This window comes from Hipposideros armiger, unplaced genomic scaffold, assembly GCF_001890085.2.
Source record: "Hipposideros armiger isolate ML-2016 unplaced genomic scaffold, ASM189008v1 scaffold_127, whole genome shotgun sequence".
Classification (NCBI taxonomy): Eukaryota; Metazoa; Chordata; class Mammalia; order Chiroptera; family Hipposideridae; genus Hipposideros; species Hipposideros armiger.
In genome coordinates, this window is record NW_017731477.1 from 1,355,851 (window position 1) to 1,381,068 (window position 25,218).

The 25,218-nt window shown below is 35.3% G+C and overlaps 1 protein-coding gene across 2 annotated transcripts in view; it reads left to right on the forward strand.

Moving 5' to 3' along the window:
* The window catches only part of DPYD (dihydropyrimidine dehydrogenase), an 870,205-nt gene that overhangs the window by 194,288 nt on the left and 650,699 nt on the right, over nt 1-25,218 (forward strand). The window contains exons 5-6 of one of the 2 annotated variants that reach the window (XM_019648865.1): nt 1,154-1,315; nt 22,721-22,917. In XM_019648865.1, the coding sequence (XP_019504410.1) occupies nt 1,154-1,315; nt 22,721-22,917 (359 nt within the window). Of the gene's footprint in view, nt 1-1,153; nt 1,316-1,883; nt 2,337-22,720; nt 22,918-25,218 lie in introns of those variants that run through there. The other variant, XM_019648864.1, reaches the window with a different exon arrangement.

The window sequence follows — 25,218 nt, forward strand, 5'->3', positions numbered from 1 at the left end:
ATGCACTAGTTTTGTATTGTTAAGCACATTCTACCATCTTTTTAAAATGTATTTTAGAGTAGTTTTATATTTATAGAAAAATCGTGATGAAAGTAGAGAGAATTCCCATATGGGAATTCCACCTGTATACAGTTACACCTATTACTAACATCTGATGTTAGTATAGTACATTTGCTACGCATTTGATAATGGAAGATTATATATTATTAGTAACTAGTTCTATAGTGTCTCCAGATTTCCTTAGTTTTTACCTAATACCCTTTTTCTGATGCAGGATTCTGTCCAGACTAACAATTACATTTAGTTGTCATGTCTCTTTAGGGTCCTGTTGACTGTTAAAGTTTCTCAAAAGTATCATTTTTTTATGTACTTGACAGTTTTGAGGAATACTGCTTAGGTCCAATTCTTACTTTTGATTAGAGGAGAAAATGCTCCTGATATACAACTTATTATTCACTATTTAGTAAATAATGACATAGTTGTATAATTTCTGGACAAGTTGGGTTCCAAACACTCTTGAGAAAATGGGTATGATTCTAAGTTATTCTGTAATGGTCAAATGTGCAGAAGGGATTGATGAGAGATGAACTTATCAAGATCTGGTCCAGGAATTCATATTAAATGAGTTTCATCTGCATTTTTAGCTAGTAGAATGTTATTGAAGGATTCATGATACATACCTAGTATCCCTGGATAAGCCAGGTGAAATGAAGGGACAAAGGGTCCTGGTTGCTTTTAGTTTATTTAAATGGAAGAAACCTGAGTATAACCTTTTTTTTTAAGGTTTTAAGATTTAAATTTTAAGCTCGTTCAAGCAATCTAACTTATCTTTGTTAAAAAGAAAAGAATGATTCATGGCAGGATATAGTCAGATGCCTTGTGAAAGAAAACTATTTATAGGACATTTATATTTTAAATTTCAGTTTTCCAAAATTGATTAATTGTTCATTTAATACACCATATATTGAACACTCCTATATGTTAGATACTCTACTAGTTATTACTTGATGGCTCTAATGGTACACAGTATTGTAAGCTCTGCATCTTAATATGTATCTTGATCTTCAGCCTAATTAATTAATAGAAAAATTAGGTCATAATTTGAATGTTTAAGGTACATTGTTACATATAAAATTTTATTTTATTTTTGCAGAACTATTATGGAGCTGCTAAGATGATATTTTCAGACAACCCACTTGGTCTGACCTGTGGAATGGTATGTCCAACCTCTGACCTTTGCGTAGGTGGATGCAATTTATATGCCACTGAAGAGGGACCAATTAATATTGGTGGATTACAACAGTTTGCTACTGAGGTATGTAAGATGTACACATTGCTTTTTCCCCCCTTGCAGTATAAAAATGTTAAAGTAACTTTAATCCTTGGTGCTTTGTTGATATCTAACATTTTTAGTGTAATACACAGTTAAAAGGTGTTTTGTGCCATAAACAGTATTTTTATTGAACAACGTATCTACAAAAATGAAATTTTATAAAATCACATGTCAAACTAATTGCAACCCCAGAAGGTTATTAAAATACTTTGACTGAAAGTTATGTACATTAGAGGATTTGAAAATATAATTTATTTATTAACTTTACAGTGGAGTGTGGTAGGGGGATCCCATTATGAAAAGGCTATCTTAACTGATACTTTTTCCTACAACTCCCTTTAATCTTTATGGCTTGAGATAATATATCAGTATTATTTTGTAGTATTTTTTGAGTAATAGAAGTTAGAGAATTTTCAAAAATCCTGAAACTGAATAATATTATTTAACATTAGATTTTATAAACTTATAAATTAGAAGTAGGTATGTTATTTGGGGACAAGTATATAATGAAATAAAATGAAAGCAATTTTTTCACTGTTTATGCCATTAGTTTGGGTCATGGCTTTCTCTTTTATGAGTCCTTTGTAAATGACTTTGATTCTCTGCCACATCTTATGCTCTCTGGGGTCTCCTGTTTGGAGTCAACTACCAGGTCAAGTCTCATGTATCATTTAAATGATCAGCTTATATGGAGGTTACAGTAAGATTTTGTAATCCTTGGGGTCCAGTTGGCTAGAAGGCCAAATTAAATGCCTGTCAACACTAGATTTTTAGTTAATGACTTCCCTATCTGGTTTTGTCAACTTAAACGCAACATATTCTTCCCTTTTAGGGTCCTTCCCATAATATCCTTCAAGCTTAAGTCTCACTTTGCTTTTAGTAATAAATCAGAGTTATTCCCTTCCTGCTTTCTGACAGGTTAATTCTAAAGAAGGGCTCCTGGGAATGAGAAAACAGAAACAATTTGAGGTTGTGAGTTGTTGCAATAAATTCTTGGATTTAATTTCTTTTCTTACCAAATTCAAAATTGCATTAGGCTTACCTGACCAGTGCAAAGTGTGATCTTTACAACCTGAGAAAATCCTTAGTTGATGGAGAAGATTTAGTTGGATTCTTCCACATCTTTCTTTGGGGACCCCTAGAGTCTCTTCATTGACCAGGGCAAGCTTGCAAGGATGTAGTAAATGAAAGGTCACACAACATGTATATGGACTAACACGGCATTTCAAAACAAAATGAGTTAATATAATATTGTTTGTCAGTGACCTGGATGATAGAGAAAAAGAGAAACACTATTCCTCTGAGAACTCTCACTTGATTTTAACAAATTTCTACCACCCCTTCCCATAGCAAAGTCTGTTTATTTAAGACATAGAATAGATTAGGAGGGTATTAAATGCCTTTTAAGTGAATCATGGAATTTAGAATAGGAATGTATTTTTTTATTTCATTCCAGTTATACTTTGTATAACTGTGGCTTCAATTATATCTATCAAGTCATCAATAAAGATTTCCCAGTGAGACTATGTAAAAAACTTTTCATTCATTTTTCTTTAAGTTGGGCTCTTAGGGCAAGTTAATTTAGAAATTTCAGTATTCCCTAAGTCAAAGGGTGGTTCTCTTAAACTTACCCAACTATCAAAGTTGTTGTGAAGATAAGCAAAACACAAACAGCATGTTAATTTAATGCCAGTGAAAAAGAACGGTATAGTGTGCAAAATACTAGCATTCTTTCAAACTATTAAACTATTGATGTCAGTACTTAAGTCAAAGCTGAACATGATGCAAATAATTTTCTATTTTGGTTGTTTGATAAAACAATGATTGATTTTTGACCTTTAAAGGAATACTGACTCTAGGTGGTGAACACACAGTGCAACCTATAATGTTACTAACCAATGTCACCCCAATAAATTTAATAAAAAATTTTTAAACATAAAAATTTATTTTTTAACCAAATTAAGTAAAGGTTAGGAAAGCAGACTTAAAATAAATAGTATGATCTTTTTCAAAATTGTTTTTCCTATAACTCATAAGTGAGTTTTAAAATATCAACTCTGCAGTCTGCCATTACTGGTTAAATCCATTCCTTATGCTTTTCCATTTGAACACGGGCATATGATTTGGAAGGACTGTAGTAGAAAAGAAATAAATCACACAAAGGATAGCCTGCAGCCTGCGGTAGAAACAGGAGACCAGCTGCTTTTTTTTTTTTTTTCTGTCCTGTGTTGTCATTATTATTCAATCCTTTGCAATCCCTACATCTGCAGTGACCTTGCTTCAGACACTTTTGTGTGCCTTTGGGACAAATAGGCTATAGGGTGATTCCTACTCTCTCTAGGAGGCAGTTTTTCTTAGTTCAATTAGGTCTAGCAATATTGCTTCAACAAGATATTTGGCAATAATATTAATTTGGTTTGGATTTTGTTATCAGTCTCATGAGAGTTTTAACATTTTTTTAAACAAATGTAACCCTTGAAATATTACTTTTAAAATGTATTTGAGTATTTAATTGAATATTTAAGAAATATATTTATCACATACTACAAAACAACTAGACTCACTGCCTCTCAAATTTAACTATTGAATTGCTGCAAAAGGAGAATGAAATGAGAATAGATCTTTCTACTCATTTCCTAAAGTTTGAATAGGAACTATTATATAAGTAGATAATTAACTGCCTTTCAAGTCAGTTCCCTTCTACTAATATTAAAGAGTTATGAAGGCCATATAGAAACATTAAAATTCAAATTCCAGGGCTCTACAGTTCTCATTTAATTGCCAATGAGGGCCAGAGGACTGGTATTTAAAAATTGCTGCCTCAATTATGAATTTTTTGGAATACATTAGATTATAAAATTGGTATCTGAAAATAGTATTTGGTTTTTGCAATAAACACTCTGAGGTTATTTCTTTTAATACCTATTAAATTTGTAAATAAATTGTAAAGCATATACAATTTATGTGGCATATGCTTCTTGACACTGTACTTTTAGTTTAGTTTTTATACTTTCAGTTGAGAATGGAACTGACATAAAATTTCAGACTAAGTCAGGTGAGTCACTGAGAAGAGAGTTACTCTTTAGATTTTTCTTTAATTGTGTCAGTAGGTTTTTTATATCACCTCTTGTTTGATATTACCCAGTTCTTGTCCCACCATCATACATTATTTATATACCATTGTATACTATTTGCATTCATTTCCATATTTTATTGAATAAACAGTTCAAATCAATTTGATCAGTGCTTATAATACAATAAAAATATACTATTAAAATTTAAATAGCTAGTTGTTATGAGACTACATTAATGAACACTTTACAATTACTTAAATTACAGCCACATTTATATTTTCCTTAAATGCTACAATAGTTAGTTTGAAGAATTGTGAATGAATGAAGAACATGCTTACTTGTGTTACTTTGTGATTATTTTAATAGGACAAATATTATTTCTAACATAGTTTTTTGAACATGGAGGTCACTAAAAGCCTTCAACTTTTGCCTTGTACAAGCATATTCGAGGAGAATATAGAAATATGTGCACTGATAAATAATAGAGTATTGCATGTCCTCGCTCAAAAAATGTATTGTTGTGATATATCCCATCTACCAAATAGGAAAGTGGAGACAAAGAAAAGAAAGCACAGTCCTCAAATTAAAACCAGTTATTAAAAAATGTACATAAACTGAAATGTGAGACTGGATTCTAACTGTGTATTCCATTGAATGCTTTATAAGTAAAATAATCCAATGACTGAGATACTTTGGGGAGTGAATGAGGACATTATTAATAATTAATCCAGTGCAGCAGGCACAAACCAGACTATCCCAGGCAAATTGGCTGGTGTGAACACTCACTGTAATAAGCTCCCACTAGGTAAGGATTCAATTAATCACGCAAACGTTGATTGAGCATCAATCAGAACAAAGTGTTGTTGTAGCTGCTTCTAAACTACAGGTCCTGAGAAACATTGTAGTTTCTCAGGAAATAATAAAGGCCAACAACTGAAATTCCGTAGCAAACTTAATAAGACATGTTTACATCAGCATCCTGGGACTGATAATCCAATCTTCATTAATTTTTGTCACTTGTTTTTGGAGGTGATTAGACCTTAGTACAAAGGAAAGAATCAGGCAGGGGGGAAATACAGAGTTACCGTCCACCATACTTGCATAGCACTTCAGTGCACTTTTGTGATATCTCACTTTAAAATGGGGATAAGTAACCCTCGAGACAGTAAAGCTAGGTAATGTTTTACCCATTTTGAACATGAGGAAACAAAGGATCAAAGTGACTCAAACATCAAACTTAACATTAAACAAACTACTATTGCTCTGGAGAAGCCTCAAAATAACCCTCTAGGTAAATGCTATCATTTCATTTTATGTAGGCGTAACAAGAGGTTCCATGAAATTCATTAACTTCCACAAGCTCACATCTGATAAGGGCAGATCTAGAATACAAAGCCAGTGCTTTAATTTTTATTATTTCACAAACCCTCTCTTCCCCCAGATAATATTACAAGTCATCAATACAAACTCAATGTAAACCCAGGTTTTCTGACTGCAAGTTCACAGTATTGTACCTCGTTGGTTCAGCCACATATAGCTTAGTCACTGTACCTCACTACTCACACGACGAGGTCAGCCATGCATCATTTTCTGTGAGATGTGGAACAACTATATTGAAATAGGTTGTGTAAGATGAACACATGTGGCGCAATCATTTTCTTTGTTTATGCATGTTACCAGGTAAAAGCCTTTATTTCTTCTTTTTTCCCCTGGCCATTGAAGGATTATTGTATAGCCAGGATCCAGTTTCTGTGGGGCTCAAGATGATAAACTTGGGTTTCTTTTATGAAAATTTCCACAAAAGCACCTCTGCAAAATTTAAATATGGGGCATTGGAAGGGGCCCATGCAGTGAGGGGCTCTGAAGCTTATACTTATGTCTAAAGTTTTATTTTAATTTGGAAAGCTTAAGGCTGACTTTATGATAGCTGGTCTGTAAGCAAATTTCAGAAGGAGTCTAGCCAATTTACAATATAGTTGGGCAAACCGATCAGTGAAGATTTATCGATTTAAGTAGCTCATCTAAAATTAAGATAGTACCATGAAAATGAATAAGACCTAATATGTATCACTAATACCTTTTCCAGGGCATTTGTAAATAGAATATGGATTAGAGAATATTGGTTAGATTAATGATAGCTCACACTTGCCTTATGGCCCCAAACTTGTATCATCTTGGAATAAAATTTCTCTATACTACTCCTATTTAAAACGGGATTATTAATAATTTCAGAGTACTATTCATGCTAAAAAAAAGAGTAATTATTTCTGGGAGAAAGAAGCTGTACATGAGAGATGTACGTTAAACGGTAATAAAATCAACAGTTTGTACACTGCTGGAATGTTGCTGGCAGGGATACAAATGCCAGCGATATCTGGTAAATCTTGATTGTGTCTTTCCTTTCAGTCTGAATGCAGCAATTAATAGCAAGGAATAATGTCTTGATAGAGTTTATTCAATATCTAACATCTTTCTCTAAAATCTTTAGAAATATTTGTATATTAAAAATAGTACTGGCATAATGATGGATAATAAAACTGTAGAACTGACTGAATTGCTAGATAATTATCATCACAATGTTTTAATTTGTTTTAAAAATATATTATTTGTATCTAGTGCTTTAAAATGTAAAAGGAAGTTTCAGAGATTTGAGGCTATATCCTTGAAATTTGCCAAAATTGCATGGTGGTTATGATTATTTGCTATTGGGTCTTCGGAAAAGTCATGATGTATTTTGTCTGTGTTTTTCAAAGGCAATTTATTTATATAAAGAACAAAGATCAATCAATGATATGTTGCCCGTTTTGTTCGATAACCTTTTGACATCTTTCAGTGAGCTTCATAATTCTTCATTCATAGAAGGACCTGTCTTTATTTGCAAAAAGCTGAACAAGGTGCTGATTTATGGCCTCGTCTGAATTGAATGTTATACCACGCAAGGAGTTTTGAAGAGAGTGAAACAAGTGGAAGTCTGACTGCGCAAGGTCAGGCGAGTATGGTGGGTGTGGCAACACATCCCATCCAAGCTCCAATAATTTTTGACGAGCGATCAAACTTGTATGTGGTCTTGTGTTGTTGTGATGGAGCACAACTCCTTTACAATTAACAAGCTCTAGACATTTTTGGATGATGGATTTGTTCAAACTGCCCAATTGCCGACAGTACACATTCGAATTGATTGTTTGGATCCTTTGTAGGAGCTCGAAAAACACGACACCTTTAAAATCTCACCACACTGAGAGCATAACCTTCCTCTGATGAATGTCTACTTTCGATATCATTTGAAGCGAATCATCACATTGGGACCAAGACCATTTGTGCACCAAATTGTTTTAAACAATCCACTTCTCATCACCAGTTATCAGTCGCTTCAAAAAAGGATCATTTTCCTCACATTTAATAAGCATATTGCAGATGTTTATATGCACTGTCAAATAAACTTCTTTGAGTTCATGCGCAACCCAAATATCGAGCTTGCTTATGTATCCCAGCTTCTTCAGGTGGTCATGAATGCTTGAATGATGGATGGTCAACGTTTCTGCAGTCTCTCATGTCATGTAACATGGGTTTCACTCGATCAATACCTTTATTTTGTCATCATCAACCTCAGTGGGCCTCCCTGACCAAGGAGAGTCATTGAGATCAAAATCATCAGCACAGAATTTTGTGAACCATCGTAGGCACTGTTGTTCGTGTAGAGCATTGTCACCGTAAACGTTTTGCAACTTTTCACAGGCTTGACACGGATTCTTCCCTTTATGGAAGTAGAACAGTAAAGTATGGCAAAAATGCACAGTTTGGTCTTTTATCTTCAACTTGTTGTAAAATCTCCAAAACTCAACCAAATCACTCAATTTCTTTTGAATGAAGCTAGAACTGTCAGCTGTCAAATGATGTAGCAATAACATATATGTGAATGACTCTAGTACTTCCAAAAATGAACTAGTGCAATCTATTGCAAACATGCATTGTGACTTTTCCGAAGACCCAATATTATTCTTTTTTTCTGAGTTTGTTTCTATAAGTCCAAATATATATACCCTTGTGGGCACCTTATAGTTTAGAATGATAGAGTTTCATTGATTTGAGTCTTAACAACTTAAAAATATGTACATTTTAATAAATATATTTTATGAAACTAGTATAAAGTAATATAAAGCAATGATATTGTATCAGTGTGAGTCACTTAAGAATTCTGATTCTGTAAGTTAATATTTAAACCATCCATTTTGCTCCAAAGTATGATAAAGTAAATATAATAAGCACATAATAAAAATTAAAAGCTGAGATAAAGAGGAAAATAGATACCTTTGGGGGCCAGAAATGATATAGAAATACTCCACAGTGAACAGAGGACTTGGGCCTCTGTCTGCTAGGCTTTGCATAAGCAGTCAGGGGCTGACGGGGGTCTGACTGGTATGAGGTAAGAAATACCAAAAACATTATGCATGGTAGACAACTGAACTCTCCAATCCCCAGTAGAAAATTAACAAAATAGGTACAATTACTGTGCAGTGCTGGAGCCTCTGTGAAGCTGCAGAGAGAAACAGAGAGGGCTGTGCCTCAGGGCTTTAGATGTACGCCTGGTAGCACAGTAAGTTGCTTCTGTGATACCTCTAAATGTCACCTGGGGGCTAGAGCTCTGGGCTTCCAGTATGAAACCTGGTTCTGCAGTTGGGGAGAGAGAGAAGAGTGATGCTGGGTGGTTGCCACCACATATTTGATATAGAAAGCAAGATGGTAAGAAAAAACTTTACTCAGAAAAAGTGTGAAACAAAAAGTTCAAAAGGGATAGTTATCAGAAGGGAATGGGTGAGGGGACGGGGGGATGGGGGAAGGGGAGTACAGTCAATAATATTGTGATGAGTTTGCACAGTGACAGATGATTACTAGAATTAGTGAGGCGATCACATTGTAAGGTATAAAAATGTCAAATCAGGGGCCGGCCGAGTGGCTCAGTTAGTTAAGATCTTGCTCAAGAGTGTGAGCTCTGAGCAACAGGGTCATCGGTTTGATTCCCACGTGGGCCAGTGAGCTGCGCCCGAGCTGAGCTGCTGCTGAACTGCCATCAGATGGCAGGATGGCTCAGCTGGTGAGAGCATGTGCTCCTAACAACAAGGTTGCCTGTTCGAGATGGTGGGTTATGCCCGCCCGCAACTAAAGTCTGAATTTGTCACCTTGAGCTCAGCTGCCGCCTGGGTTGCTCAGGGGATAAAGTGTGTGATTTTAACAACAAGGCTTCTGGTTTGACTCCCATGTGGGATGGTGACTACACCCACCCGCAATTAATTGAACGCAGCACCTTGAGCTGAGCGGTGTGACTGGACTTGGAGCTGAGCTTGCTGCGCCCTCCACAACTAAGATTGAAGGACAACAACTTGGCTGTTCCCCTTCCCCAATTTCCCAACACTGTTCCCCTCCCCCAGTTCCCCAATTAAAAAAAAAAAGTGCCAAATCACGATTCTACACCTGAAACTAACATAACCAATATAAGATTATATTAAGAGCTCGCTCAAGAGTTTGATCTCTGAGCAACAGCGGTTCGAGTCCAGCCCGAGCTGAGCAGCTGCTGAGCTGCCAACAGGTAGCAGGATGGCTCAGCTAAAAAAAAAAAAAAAATTATTTACCAACTATACTTATATATACTTAAATTAAAAAAAGAAAACTGTACTAGACAAGCAAATGCTACCCATAATGATCAAAAGACTCAACCCATAGATGACTTTATCCTAACGAATCAAAAATAATACCATAATTAGGCTTTTAAAATAAATAGGCATAAAGTAAGAGCCCTAAAATAAAATTAAATCATTAAATAAATAATGAGTTTGGTATGAAAAATAGTTGATGGAAAATATTCATTGAAATGAAAATACCAATAAAACTAAAATTTGAACTGGATACAGACACAGATATAATTGAACTAAAAAAAATACATCTAAGAAATTCAACCAGAGAATAGTAAAGAGATATAAATTTAAGAAGCTTAGAAAACTCCAGTATACATACAAAAGGAGTTCCTGAGGTCAAGAGAGATTGGCAAAAGCAACCTCAAGCAGTTATGGTGGAGAATTTTCCCCAACAAAGGAATTTTGGGGGAGAAGAGCAATAATAACTCGAGACTATGCTTTTTAAAACATTGAAATATCTATGTTAAAAATTAAAAAGTAATCACAATGATTATGGAAATACAATCTGTAACTTCCAATCATAGAAACAAAATGGGGTGAGTGGGGAAAAAACTTAATCTAGTGAGAGACAGGAAATGAAAAGTAAAACACTAAAGAGAAAGAAGCAAAGAAAAAGCATGGTAAACAGGGAAAAAACAAAACAAAACCACAGGTACTAGAAATACATCCAAATATATAATTAATCACAATGATTTATATTTATTAAATTTGCCTATTAAAACATAAGTGACCCTAGTATGGATTAAAAATAAGTACTACAAGCTGCTATGTGATGTCTGGAAGAGAAATACCTTAGAAAAACATTTGAAAGTAAGGTGGCTGAGGAACGATATACTCTGCAAACACTAACCATAAGAAACTTAGTGTACTGATATTAATATGTAGCCAAAGTAGAATTTTAAGGAAATTTAATAAAAATAGAGAATTAAGTAATAAAAAAGAATGAATGTCTTAAAAAATTTATAAACTTGTATTTACATTACAACATAGACTTACTCAAAATTAGTGAGGTATTGCATAAAGTTTCTGAGATCGATTTAATAGTAGTTGGCCTGTGCCCAACTACTATAGAATGAGTGCAACCTTTTCATGCACTTAGGTAACAGTTATCAAAATTAACCATTCACCAGATGAGAAGCAGTGAAATGTATATTTTTCTAAATAAGTATACACAAACTATATTTGTCTACAACATAACTAAATTGGAAATAAAACATAAAAATATAGAAATGAAAACAATACCAAAAGCAAATTTATATTTGGAAATTTAGAAAACACACTTGTAAGTAATTCGTGGGTTAAAAAGGTCATAATAGAAATTTCAAAATATTTAGACCTGAATGACTGCTTCCATTGACAACTTGTGAAATGCAGCCAAAGTGATTTTTACATGAAAGCTGATTGTGTTAAATGTGCATAACGGAAAAGAGAGCTAGAAAGAGCACAGGAAGGAGTATGGTGGTGGTGGTGGTGGTAAACTCTGAAAAAGTAGAAGGATGGAAATGAATATAATAGAGAATCATGTTGATCTGCAAAGCAAAATGCTGACACTTCGGAAATACTTTAGTAAATTATTGTCTGGCATGTCACATAAAACCAGTACGTTTCAATTATGACTGCCTTCTAATTACTGTTCTTTTATTTATTTTTATTAATTTGCTTATAAGTAGCATTGGCTCTATAGTTAATCATTACTGCTATTTGTAGAAAAAATCATATAAATCCAGAACTGTCAGCTGAAGCTGATCAGACAGGGGAGCATCTCTCCGGTCCACGTGTCTCCATCATTCTCTGTTGTCTCCCTGCTATCCTTTTGTCCCCGGCAAGCTGTAACATGGATTGACTGGCCCTTGGCAGCTTTAGTTTCCACCTCCAGAATTGAACACATAGCTGAGTGACTAGGTGTGAGGCAGTGTCTGGGTGCAAAGGATACAGAGGTGAGCCAGGTAGGAATGAAAGTAGCCCCAGGTTGCTCATTGCCTAGTGAGAAAGAAAATTAAGCAGGCAGATTACAATGACGTGCTAAGAGGGGTCAGTGAGACAGTACACCATGAGCCAGTAGCTAGGAAACCTTATAGACAGCCTAGCAGGGAGGGGAAGTGAAATTTAAACTGGGTCCTGAAAAGTGTTCATGAGGTTCAGCAAAGTCAGGAGTGTGCGGATCTTCAAGGCACAGAGAGTAACACGAGCAAATCCTGAAGGCAAAACTGGGTTTGTACTGGGTTTAAACTTGCCTATGAATTTGGATCAGTAAAGTCGTTCATTACCAAACTATATGCACCTATGTTTTCAAATTGTATTTGGTCAACTTCAAACATTTAATTCATTTGCAGCCTCAAATCTCAAATATAACATCCATATAGTATAGTCATGGTAAAAATATGAATTATAACATAAGAATAATAACCTAAGAATCAGTTATGTTGTCTGTTAAATGAGCCATCATACCTAACTTTGAAGATTTCTAGGACTGGAGATAGAAATTTAAGCACCTAGGACAGTGCCTTATAAATAGAAGGTGTTAATCCTAGGAAGTTATCATTATTGATTCAGTCAGTCTTCACAATAAATTGACAAAGTAATTCTTACTCTCATAATTTTAGAGGTGATATGTAGAGAGGTGTAGTCTTCTCTGAGATAACACATTTCACTTTTTAAAAGAGTCAGCTCAGATGTTGTCTTTCTTCCCTTCTGGGTAAGTTTTTGTTTTTCTCATGGGCTCAAGAGAACCATATGTAAAAATGAACCCTACACATGACAGATTGATTGTAATAATTTTTCATATTTAAGACACATGAATACTCTTTTACCCAGGGAGCTACATACTGAAGGGTCTATGTTTGTCTTGTACTGTGTCTAATGCACAGAGGGCACATAAAGACGTTTACAAAACTAAAGTAAAATTGAATACAACAGAGTGTTCTGATCTTAAATTTACACAGTGTTTCTACCAGACCAGAGACGTCTCACAATACTGTCAATTTTAATGATAAGAAAATAATGAAACATCTTTAAGAATTACTAGTACATGAATAATTTTGATAACTGAAAATTTGCCATAGTATGAAGTATTTCTCATTTCTGATACATTTGAAACAAAGTTTTCACTTTTGGAGTCCCTTCTCTAATTGTGAAGAAATCTCTCAAGTAGCCCAAGAATATTTCTTCTCAAAGGGTGAGTGCAATGAATAGTATGTACTCAGTATTTCCTTTGCCTTGTTTTACAAAAGGAAGCAAGTTTCAAAGAAAATTACATAGAAGCATCTCCTAAAAGGCATGTAATTTGAGGTAACTGACTTTTGGATGCACAAATAGCAAATTTTCTCCATTCATGAATTCAAAAGATAACCAGGCTGTAATACTGCTAATTAAATAACCCAAAGAAACTGAAACCAACAAAATGAAAATCAATGTATTATTTTTATTAATATTTCTTTTAGACCTTCACTGATGAAATAATATCTGTAGATAAATTATCAGAAGTTATGTTTTATTTTATAATGAAACCAAGTTAAATACTTGCAAAAATATAAACCTCTTAAGAGGTGTGGAGAATACACCATCCTTTTATAATTCATTTTTCGACTCATGGAGACAATCTGAAATTTCCAAGAATATTTCATTTGCCATGATTTCCCCAAGTTTATTTTTTGCTATTGCTTGGTTAATAAGAATGAACAGAGTAATTGAGGGAGAATTATAGTTACCAAACATTCGTGTTTATTTTCATTGTGTACCATTTCGGAAAATAAAGAAGATTAAAATGAGAAAGAGTTACCCTCAAATTAGAATTGGTAAATATCCTTGCATTTGGCATGTTATGTCCCTTTTCATTTAGAGAGCACTATGTAATGATTAGAAAACTACACTGTTTCTGTCTGCAGAATGTGAGGAGGCCTGGGGTAAAATCCCATGCCCCTCTCTGTGTCTCAATCTTTCCATTTTTAAAATCAAGATAATCTCTCCCTTGCCTCAAAATAATGTGAAAATTATGGAGAAAATGCTAGTAAACTCAATTTAGAGTGATGAAAGAAATGCACTTTCCAGATGAGTGAAAGGTCAGAAATCACAGGATAATTATGCAAGGAAATGTATTTTAAAATGTTCCTTAAGAAGAATATTAACTTCTGTATCACTGAGGAAGAACTGTCTTTCCTTGGTGACTGTTACTCATTTGTGGAGCCTATCACTGTACTTCAAGAATTTTGAAATTCATCAAAATCTTGTTGGATGCCTACTATGTGGTAGAATTCTACTAAGCCCCAGGGTTGCAGATCCGAGGAAAAACCCTTTGATTACTTCATAACCTATAGAGAAGTCAGGTTGTAAACTCTGCTGTTAAGTGAAAAAAAAAAAAATTAAACAAAGCCCCAGCAGAGTGCCTAGAAGACAGTCAGTGTTTGGTTATTGGTAGCTAAACATAATTTCAACAGCAGTATACCTAGTAATAAGCCCCCAACTAGCTCCTTCAGGGCTAGTTCAAGGTCCTTTTCACTGTTTTCTGTAACACAGTGCTTATTACATTGTAGGCCTCTATAAATGTTGGTTGTATACGACTGATGAAAAGTAAAATAATCTTAAAATAGTCCAAGTGCTACAGCATTAATAGGGAAGGGAACACCTTTAAAATGATATAAACATAAAGCATTTCAAAGGATCACAGGATCATATTCCTTTTAATGCAGAGGAGTTTCTCAGGTCACAGAATAGCACGTGGGAAGCAGGTGGTGTATAGCGCAGTGTTTGCAGACACTTCAGGAACAATGGGTGGTTTGTAAATTTAGTTTCTTAAGCGTAACAACCAGCTTTTGTTGTTAATGGATGGACTGCCGTAAGTGTATTAGACTTAGGAAAGGTAAGTTCATGTAATACTTTTTTTCAGTTATACATTTCCTATTGAAATACTGTATGTATATAATGATTTCCTATTGAAAATCACTATAAAAATTTGACAGCAACAGTGTTTAAGAGTTCAGGCTTTGAAATCAGGTAGCCTTGGAATAAAATCCCTAGTATGTGAACTGGGCAACAGATTCCTCATCTGGGAAATGGAATTCATATTTGTAACCTCAAAACAGGACTATTGAAGACTAAATAAGATAATCTAGATAGAGACTTCGCATAAACCCCAGCACTTAGTATGTGCATATGCTCTGTGCTCATAGTATTGGCCTTCTTATTATTGAGGGGGAATACATATTGGGAATACTTTCCAATATTTCTTTTACTGTTGACAACAAATAGTTTTTGCAAATATGTTTATTTCACCTTCACATTTGAAGAATGTTTTCCTTCTGAGAAGAATTCTAGTTAGAAGGTATTTTCTTTTGTTGCTCAAAAAAACCATTTCATTGTCTTCTAACTTCCATCAGTCCTTTTGAGAGTAAGAGTGTCAAACGTTTCGTTGCTTACTGTCAGTACTGTGTCTTTCTTCTATGGTTGTTTTCAGTGCTTTATTTTTCTTACTTTGGTTACAGCACTTTTACTGTGATGTGTATACGTTTCTTTAAATTAACCTTATTTTAAGTTTTTAAAACATCTTGAATTTGTGCCTTGATGTCTTTCATTAGTGTGGAGAAATGCTTGGTGTACCTCTCTTCAAATATTTCATCTGCTTCGTTCTGTCTTCTCCTTTTACAACTTCAGTAATGCATACATTACATCTCTTTACTTGGTCCTTTTTGTCTCATGTTCCATTTTGTGTTTTTCTTCCTATTTGCTTTCCACACTTTGGCCTAGATATATTTTACTGACCCATCTTCAGTTCATTAGTCTCTTTTTGCTCACCTGTCCAATCTGCTTTTAAAATACATTAATGTAGTTTTTAATTTTAATTTTGTACTTTTTTCTCTAATAACATTTCTTTTTTAAACAAATTCGTTTCCTGGAGAGGTTTACATTTTTTTTTAAAAAAAGATTTTTATTAAAATATAGCTAACAGGGCCGGCCAAGTGGTGCATTGGTTAAGAGCTGGCTTGGGACGCCAGAGGGCCCAGGTTCGGATCCCACATATGAGGGCCAGTGACACTGCCCTCTACAGCTAAGATGCTGATCAACAGCTCAGCCTGGAGTTAGGCTGCCATTAGTCGCCGGCGACGGCATAGAATGCAGCCCCTGCTGCAGTGGGTTGCCATGGGCTACTGTGTGTAGCCAGCAGCCGGAATGAGTGGCCATCCAGAAGCCAGCGTCTGATCTGCCTCATCCGGGAAGAGTGCAATGATGGTGCCAACTCGGGCCAGTGAAGCAACATCCTCCACAAGTAGACTGAAGAACAAAAGGACAGCCACTTGTCTGTTCCCCTTCCCCCAATTCCCCAATAAAAATCTTAAAAAAAAAAAAAAATATATATATATATATATATATCTAACATACAATATTAGTTTCAGGTGTACATCATAGTTATTCAACAGTACCCACCTGGCACTATACAATGTTATTGCCACATTATTGATTATATTCCTGATGCTAAAGAAGTGATCACCATCAGTCCAGCAACCATCTGACACTGTACCACGCTATCACAATATTATTGACTATATTTCCTATGCTGTATATTACATCCCAAGACTTAATTTGTTTTATATCTGGAACTTTGAATCTCTTATTCTTCTTTATCTTCCTCCCGTTTTTAAATTTGCAATTAGAGTTGACATTCAATATTATTTTATGTTAGTTTGTTAGTTTCAGGTATATAATATAGTGGTTAGACATTTATATAATTTAGGAAGTGATCCCCCGACTAGTATCCACCTGGCACTATACATAGCTATTACCATATTACTGATTATAATCCCTGTACTTTACATCCCCATGACTATATTGTAACCACCAATTTGTATTTCTTAATCCCTTTGCCTTTTTCACCCTGCCCCTATATCTATCACCCCAATAGATCTAGTACCCACCTGACACCATGCCTAGTTATTACAATATTATTGACTATATTCCTTATGCTGTACCCTACATCCCCATGACTACTGTGTAACAACTAATTTATACTTCTTAATCCCTCCCATTTTCCCCCTCCCATGTGGCACCATCAAAATGTTCTCTGTATCTATGAGTTTTTTTCTGTTTCATTTGTTTGATTATTTTATTCTTTAGATTCCACTTATAAGTGAAATCATATGACATTTGTCTTTCACTATCTGACTTACTATATTCAGCACAATACCCTCTAGGTCCATCCATGTTGTCGCAGATGACAAGATTTCATTCTTTTCTGCTGCTGAGTAATATTCCACTGTATATATGTATCACTTCTTTATCCACTGACCAACTAAGGACACCTAGGTTGCCTTCATATCTTGGCTTATGTATATAATGCTGTAATGAACATATGGTGAGCACATCCCCTTAATGTAACATTTTGGGTTTGTTCGGATAAATACACAAAAGTGGGATTACTGTTCTTCTTTGCCTCTTATTACAACCTTTGTTGTAAAGTCTGTGTTGTCTGGCATAAGTATTTCTTCCCCAGCTTTTTTATGTTTGTTTCCATTTTCATGAAGTACCTTTTCCATCCCTTTACTTTCAGCCTGTGTGTGTCTATCGATCTGAAGTAAGTCTCCTGAAGGCAGTGTATGTAAGGATCATGTTTTCTTATCAATTTATCCCCCTATCTTTTGTTGGGAACATTTCATCAATTTACATTGAAAGTAATTGTTGATTGGTAGGTAGTTATTGCCATTTCATTATTTATTTTTTGTATTTTTTTTTTCCATCTTGAAGTCCCTCTAAGATTCCTTGTAGTACTGGTTTGGTGGTGATGAACTCCTTTAGCTTTTTCTTGTCTGGGAAGCTCTGTATATGTCCTTTGATTCTAACTGATAACTTTACTGGGTAGAGCAATCTTGGTTGTAGGTGCTTGCTTTTCATCACTTTGAATCTTTTCTGGCAATCCCTTCTCACCTGCAAAATTTCTGTTCAGTAATTAGCTGACAGTCTTCTGGGAGCTCCCTTATAGATAACTAACTGCTTTTCTCTTGCTGCTTTTAAGAGTCTCTCTGTATTTAACCTTTTAATTTTGATGTGTCTTGATGTGGGCCTTTTAAGATTCATCTTATTTGGGACTCTCTGTGCTTTCTGGGCTTGTATATCTATTGGGTTGTCGGAAAAGTCATGACACATTTTTGCAATGAAACAGAAAAAAAATACGTCATGACTTTTCCGACAACCCAATATTTCTTCACCAGGTTAGGAAAGTTTTCTGTCATTATTTCTTCAAATAGATTTTCAATTCCTTGCTCCCTCTCTTCTCCTGGTACCCCCATAATGCAAAGGTTGTTACACTTGAGGTTCTCCCAGAGGCCACTTAAACGTTCCTCAATTTTTTTGATTCTTTTTTTTCTTTTTGCTATTCTGATTGGATGTTTTCTGCTGCCTTATCTTCGAAATCAGTGATTTGATTCTCTGCTTCGCCTGATCTACTGTTGATTCCCTGTAATATATTTTTCATTTCCATTATGGTACTCTTTATTTCTGACTGGTTCTTAATTATGTTTTGTATCTTCATTTTTATATTTCCCATCTCTTTGTTGTAGTTCTCCCTGAGATCATTGAGCATCCTTATAATCAGTGTTTGGAATTCTGCATCTAGTAGACTACCTGTCTCCATTTTGTTTAGTTCTTTTTTCAGAGTTTTGTTCTGTTTTTTGATTTGGGGCATGTTTCTTTGTCTTCCCGTTTTGGCTGCCTCCCTGTGTTTGTTTCTATGTACTAGGTAAGGCTGCTATGTCTTCTGGTCTTAGTAGAGTGGCCTACAGTCGGTGTGCTTTGGGGCTCAGTGGCACAGTCTTCCTGGTCACTTGAGCTGCTCACTCCAGGTGTGTCCATTGTGTGGGTTGTGTGTGCCCTCTTGTAGTGGAGGCTTGGTTGCAATTTTCACATCAATTGGAGGGATTAAACCTTGGGATCATTGGTTGTGAGGACTGGACTTGAATACAGTGGAGGAGCTGTGGTTCAGGGGCTGACCCTACAGAGCAGGATCTGCCTCAGCAGGGCTCTGGCACCTGCCCAATCTGTCCCTTGGGTGTGTCGTCCATTGAGACAGCTGGGTGATGTTCCAGCTTGTTTCAAAGCTGGGTACTGGGGGCACCAGCCCTAGGGCCACCTAGGAGGGGACCTGCTGCAGGTCAACTTCAGCCACAGCCGATGCCCCACCCGGGGCTACTTGGCAGGAGCCACAAAGAAATCTGCAGATGGCTGCTGCCCCTGCCTTGCTTGGAAGTGCGTTGAGAGGCCAATTTGTGAACCAAGGCCGGCTGCCACTAGTGCCAAGCTTAGGGCTGGTCAGCATGAGGTACAGGACATGATCAAGCCAGATGCTGCTTGTCTGGGGTCTGCACCCTAGGAAAGTCTACAGCATGAGCTATGGCAGGTGTTTTGTAGGAAAAAGCCACTTGAAGTGGCTTGGGTGTGCTCAAAAGTTGGGCGGGGCAAGGTCTTGAATCTCCAGGACATAGCCAACAAATGGTATTAGCCAGCTTGATGGAGGCTCAGATATGGTGGCACCTGCATCTGCATACCAGTCAGGGGGAGGGGTCAGCAAAGAAACAATGGCCTCTGCCAGCTCTTCCATCTAGGAGAAAGCTGCCCCTCCAGCTCCTGTCATGAAACTAGACAACTAGTTCCCCACCGTCTGTTCCTGCCGCCTCTCCAGCTGCTGCCCAATGCTGGAGTTCAGCGCCAGTGCATCTGTTGATGAGTAAAGGTTTGTGTGGTCCCTCTAAGAGGAATGCCTGGGACTCCAGCTGCCTTTTGTCGCACTCAGCCACAGCCTCCATTGGTTTTCACAGCCAGAAATTTTGGGGACTTCTCTCCCTAGCCCTGGAACCCTGGTCTGGGAAGGGGCTAGGAACTCTCGCTCCTCTAGGGGAGGACCTCTGCAGCCAAAATATTCCTCCTGATTTTTCATGGTCACATGTGGATGTGGGACCAGCCCATTCTGCATCTCTGCCCCTCCTACCAGTCTCGAGGTGGCTTCTTCTGCATGTCCTTAGTTGTAGGGGTTCAGTTCAGCAGATTTTAGGAGATTCTCAATAATGGTTGTTTTGTAGTTTAGTTATAATTTTGATGTGGTCATGAGAGAAAGTAAACACAGCATTTACCTACTGCACCATCTTGACTGGAAATGCACATTCTTATATATTTTTTTAACATGTTCATTATAGTTATTCGACAGTCTATAGTTTTCTACAGTCTATAACTATACTTATTGGATTATATATGCATCTCTTTCTGTTTTCTTAATTCTTGGGAGTTTTTAGTTTTTAGTTGTTGGCAGGCCTGGGCTTTTTGATCAAGAAAACAGGTGTTGTATATGAAAATTGTAGCTGCTGTGGTTGACTTCTTATCTTCCATAGAAGGTTTGCTCTATCACTTAGTAGATAAATACAGTGAGGACTAATGACCTTCATTGAAAATGGGCTGAGCTGATTCAGCCTGGGCTGCTTCTGTGCCTCTGGTTTTGTCCACTGGGAGAGTGTCACCCTCTACAAGTCCCAGCTGTGTGTTGGGTTGTTTACTATGGCTTTTCCTTCGTTAGCTACTCCTGCTCTCGTGTTTTTGTTTTCCCTGGACCATCAGAGTATAGAAAGCTTCCCTCTGCCCTACAGAGGTTTTGTGTTTAAATTGTTAGCCTTTTGTTTTATGCAGTTTAAGAATTAAGCTTACTTTCTGCACGTTGCTCTGCTTCTGGTTTCTGGCCTCTTACAGTCCCCAAACCCTGTGCATCCCCAATCCTAGACGATTGCCAAAATCTCTTGCTGTCTCTTCTGAGCTGTGGTCCTCTACCAGATTCTTAGCCTTCCTCCCTCTGCCAATAAGTGGCTGATTTCCTCAGGGTAAAAGCAACTCCTGAGGTATCATCTCCCTCCTCTGCTTTTCCTTTTTCCCTGACGTCTTGGTCCCTCCAATCTGACTTACTTCAGTAGTTCTCCAGTGATTCCATCAGATTTTTGAAATGTCCTTCAAAAGCTAACCTATCATAACCAGAAAGAGATGTCAACATATATTTACTGAATGTGTACTGTGTGCGAGATTTGTGCTAACTGCTAGTAGTATAATGATAACATGTTTTTAAAAACACCTAAAACATATTAAGTTGTATGTGCCTGTGTTTTAATATATGACATACTCGCTAACTCAACGAACTAACGTCCGACTGTAACATGGAAATATGAAACAGATATGTTGGTAAATAGTTATGTTAGAGGCATTCAAAGTATGTTAGAGGCATACAAAGTTAGAGGAGGAGCACTTAACTTGACCTAGAGGCGGGTATAAGGAAAGTGAGCTAGGAATGCTTCCTATAGGAGGTGCAACACTAGAAAGGAATTTCAAAGATTGAGAAAAAGTTTGTCAGTATAACTTGTCATCTACTTGACCCATGCAACTTATAAGTATGCCGTATTACTACTGAAAATGTACTGCTTATTTCTATTATAAACACTATTGCATTTGAAACATTAAAAAAATGTTTGCGGTGAAGGCCTAAACTATTTGGGATTAAAGTCTTCTACTAGAAGACCCGTCACGGAAAAGTTAAGATTATAAGAATCTTAATTGCATATTGCTAAGCGAAAGAAGCCAGTCTAAAAATACATACTATATGATTCCAATTATATGACGTTCTGGAAAAGGCAAAACAATAAATACAGTAAAAATATCAGTGGTTGTCAGGTTTTGGGGTGGGGGTGGAGTGCGAGGAGGGATGAATAGGAGAAGCATAGGGGATTTTTCGTGTACTGAAATTATTCTGTATGCTACTGTAACAGTGGATACATGACAGTATGCATTTGACAAAACTCAATGAATTCGAATATAAACTATGATCTTCAGTTAATAATAATAGGTCAATATTGTTTCAATAATTATAATATGTATACCACACAAATGCAAGATTGCATGTTCTCCAAAATTACAAAATGTATACAATTAAAGACGCATTATAATTACAAGAGACTTTTTAGATCATGAGTTTATTTTTTGCCCATATCCTGGATAGGTGCAATAATTTAATGACTGTTTCTTCTGAATTTGCTGTTACAGCATGTGCTTGTGTTTTATTAAAAAAATGAAATAGAAGTATTTAACAAGGATAGTTTTAAACAATGATATATTTTACAACAAAGTGGTAAAATACAATTTGAAACCCGTCTGATTTTTGTATATTCTAGTCCCATTAGCTCAAAAGATGATTTTTAGTAGTATAAACTCTGTCACAAATTATTATATGTCTTTGTAAATGTGTAATGTCTGTGTTTCTGAAAATGATGGCTGACATTATAAATATTCTTCTATATGACAATTTAGATGTAACTAAAGATCAACTTCACTACATGTTTTGATTTCCATTTTGCTTAACTAAGGTTAATCAGATAATATTAACTCAGAGGCTTTCATACTTAAGGTACTGACTCTCAACAGAACTTTAAAAATTTAGTTTAATATAATACTCTGCTCATGCTCACTGTTATGCATCCAAAAACTTGTTACTTTAAACTAAAGTAACACAGAGATTTATTCTAAGGTTGAATAAAAGCAAGTATTAAAAACAAAAATGTCTGTGGGTATAAAAGTTAGTTGAAAATTTTTAACCATGGCAATTGATTTCTCCATAGGTGTTCAAAGCAATGAATATACCACAAATCAGAAACCCTTCTCTACCTCCCCCAGAACAACTGCCTCAAGCCTATTCTGCAAAAATTGCTCTTTTGGGGGCTGGACCCGCAAGTATAAGTTGTGCTTCCTTTTTGGCTCGATTAGGCTACTCTGACATCACCATATTTGAAAAACAAGAATATGTTGGTGGCTTAAGGTAATGCCTACATTTATTTCATGTTTATAGTATCAAAAATGATGGGGTAAAACAATTATAAATATTGTTGGTTCATAATGATATAGGAACTTCAGCCTCACACATGGTATTTTAAATGTTCTTTTTCCAAATGCTCAGATTTTGATTTTATTATTCACTTTGAATTTGCAGTTGGCTTTAAGCACTATTTATTTAAAAATTCTAATTCTGTGAATTTAAGAGAAATCTCAGCAAAATAATTTATGGATAGAGGAAGCAATCATATGAAAACTTATTCCATCCTGTGAATTTTTCCTATAATAGAGATATATCTAAAAATAATGAAAATTGGACATAGCTTCACAGAATCTTGGACAATTTATTTTGTTGTATAACAGACATGTTGTCCTGCTCCCGTACTTTCAGCTTATAGTCTCTTATGTTTTATATTTGATTATGCCAAAGTCTACTAAAAATGTTTCATTTTCATTTACATTTATGCAGTTTATCTCATAAATGCCATAAATATCAAAAATAACATTTGATATTAGCCACCATTATTTGTGTAAACCAAGATTCAGTCATATGGTCTTTTATTTCCATGAAGAGTAGTATATTGAAATGAAAAATGTTCACTTTGTATCAGCTACTTTCAGATATTTAAACCAAGCTTAGAAATTGGATGGAGTTTGTTTAAAATACATGGAACGCTATAGTAACATATATTACATTTACAATCATAAAGAAATAAAATTTATTATAAATAGGGAGTAGATATTGCTTAAAACATTTGATATAAAAATGAGAAAGTATTTGGGTGGTAAGTTAATAATATTACTAAATTTATTGTTATTTTCCCTAAATGTGTCATCATGCATCAGAAAATCATGGATCATAAAATACAACCATTTTGCACGTCTGTTGCTATACTTAACATTTAAGTTTTGATGGCTACTGAATTATTATTTAAGCAACACATTTCCGTATTGTCATAAAATGTCAAAAACATAAGCCCAAATTTTAATTATAACTTGATTAAATTTGTTCTCTGTGATTATTATTTTATGACACTATAAGTGTGTCAATAAATGTATAAATCTCAGTATTAGCCAAATAACAATATGCTAAACCCAAGAGAAGCTTTCATTAATATAAAACTTCTTGAATCACCAAGCAAAGATATCACATAATAGGAAGACCCATAAAACAGCATAGAAAGCATAAACTGAAGAAAAAGTAACCTATTGCCCAGAATAAATATTTTCTGTATTGATGTTTCACCACTATGAGTTTTAAGGGATTACACATATTTTATAATTTTTGTGGAAAGTAAAATACCTAATATATTATTTTGCTGCAATGATTTAGACTATCTTTTTTAATGGCATTTTACACAGCTTTATTAATTAGGAAAAACATAATCTATTAGCAACATATGTATAAGCATTGCATATTTATTTTCAGTTATACACATCAACAAATATATGAGCTAATTTAAAAAATATGAACTTAATTGTATACCTTAATAGACTAGGAGAAATCTTTTTGCCCCTTAATTGCATTTTCACAAGAAGCCTAAAATGGAACAAGGCCTGTTTATGAATTATTTTCTGCTGCCAATTTTGGTAGAAGACTTTTATGGTTGTTAGCATCTTTCTCTCTTTTTAACTCAAATGCAGGATAGACATTTCTAAATCATACAAATTGGCACTAAACTTATATTTTTATATATTTGCAGAACACTTTTAGTGGGACACTGGGACAGATTACTCTGGATTAATGACGAAACGTTATTTTTTCAAAATTCTTTTCTGATTTATTTTCTTTCCTTTGCCTTTGAATCCTCCCAGTACCTAGGGACAATATGAAATGTGACAACATTATAAAAATGGACACTGGAATTTAGCTAGAATTACCGCCACAACACTTTTCTGTTAATTTATTTTCTCACTTATAACTGTCTCTCATTCTCTTGTATCTTCAAAGTGGCTAAAAAAGATTAAATTAGCTTTGTATTTGAAATCAATTGCTTAAAGCGGTGATGTCAAGTTTTATCTTTCCTTTTACTTTGCATCCATATAGATTCTTTTATCCCTGGTAAATTAAGATCCCAACTACGTTTTAAAAAATCACTAGAGTTGGTGAAAGACATACAGGACTTAGTCTTCATTGTTTGAACACAATCAATTGATTATTTTTGATGCTGCAACAAATTTATAAAATAATCAGTAGTTTTGCTTTCCTCCAACTGTGGCTTTTTTTTCCCAGGACATGAGTTTAAAAGGATTAAATGGTTTGCTGTTATAATAACAAAGATAAATA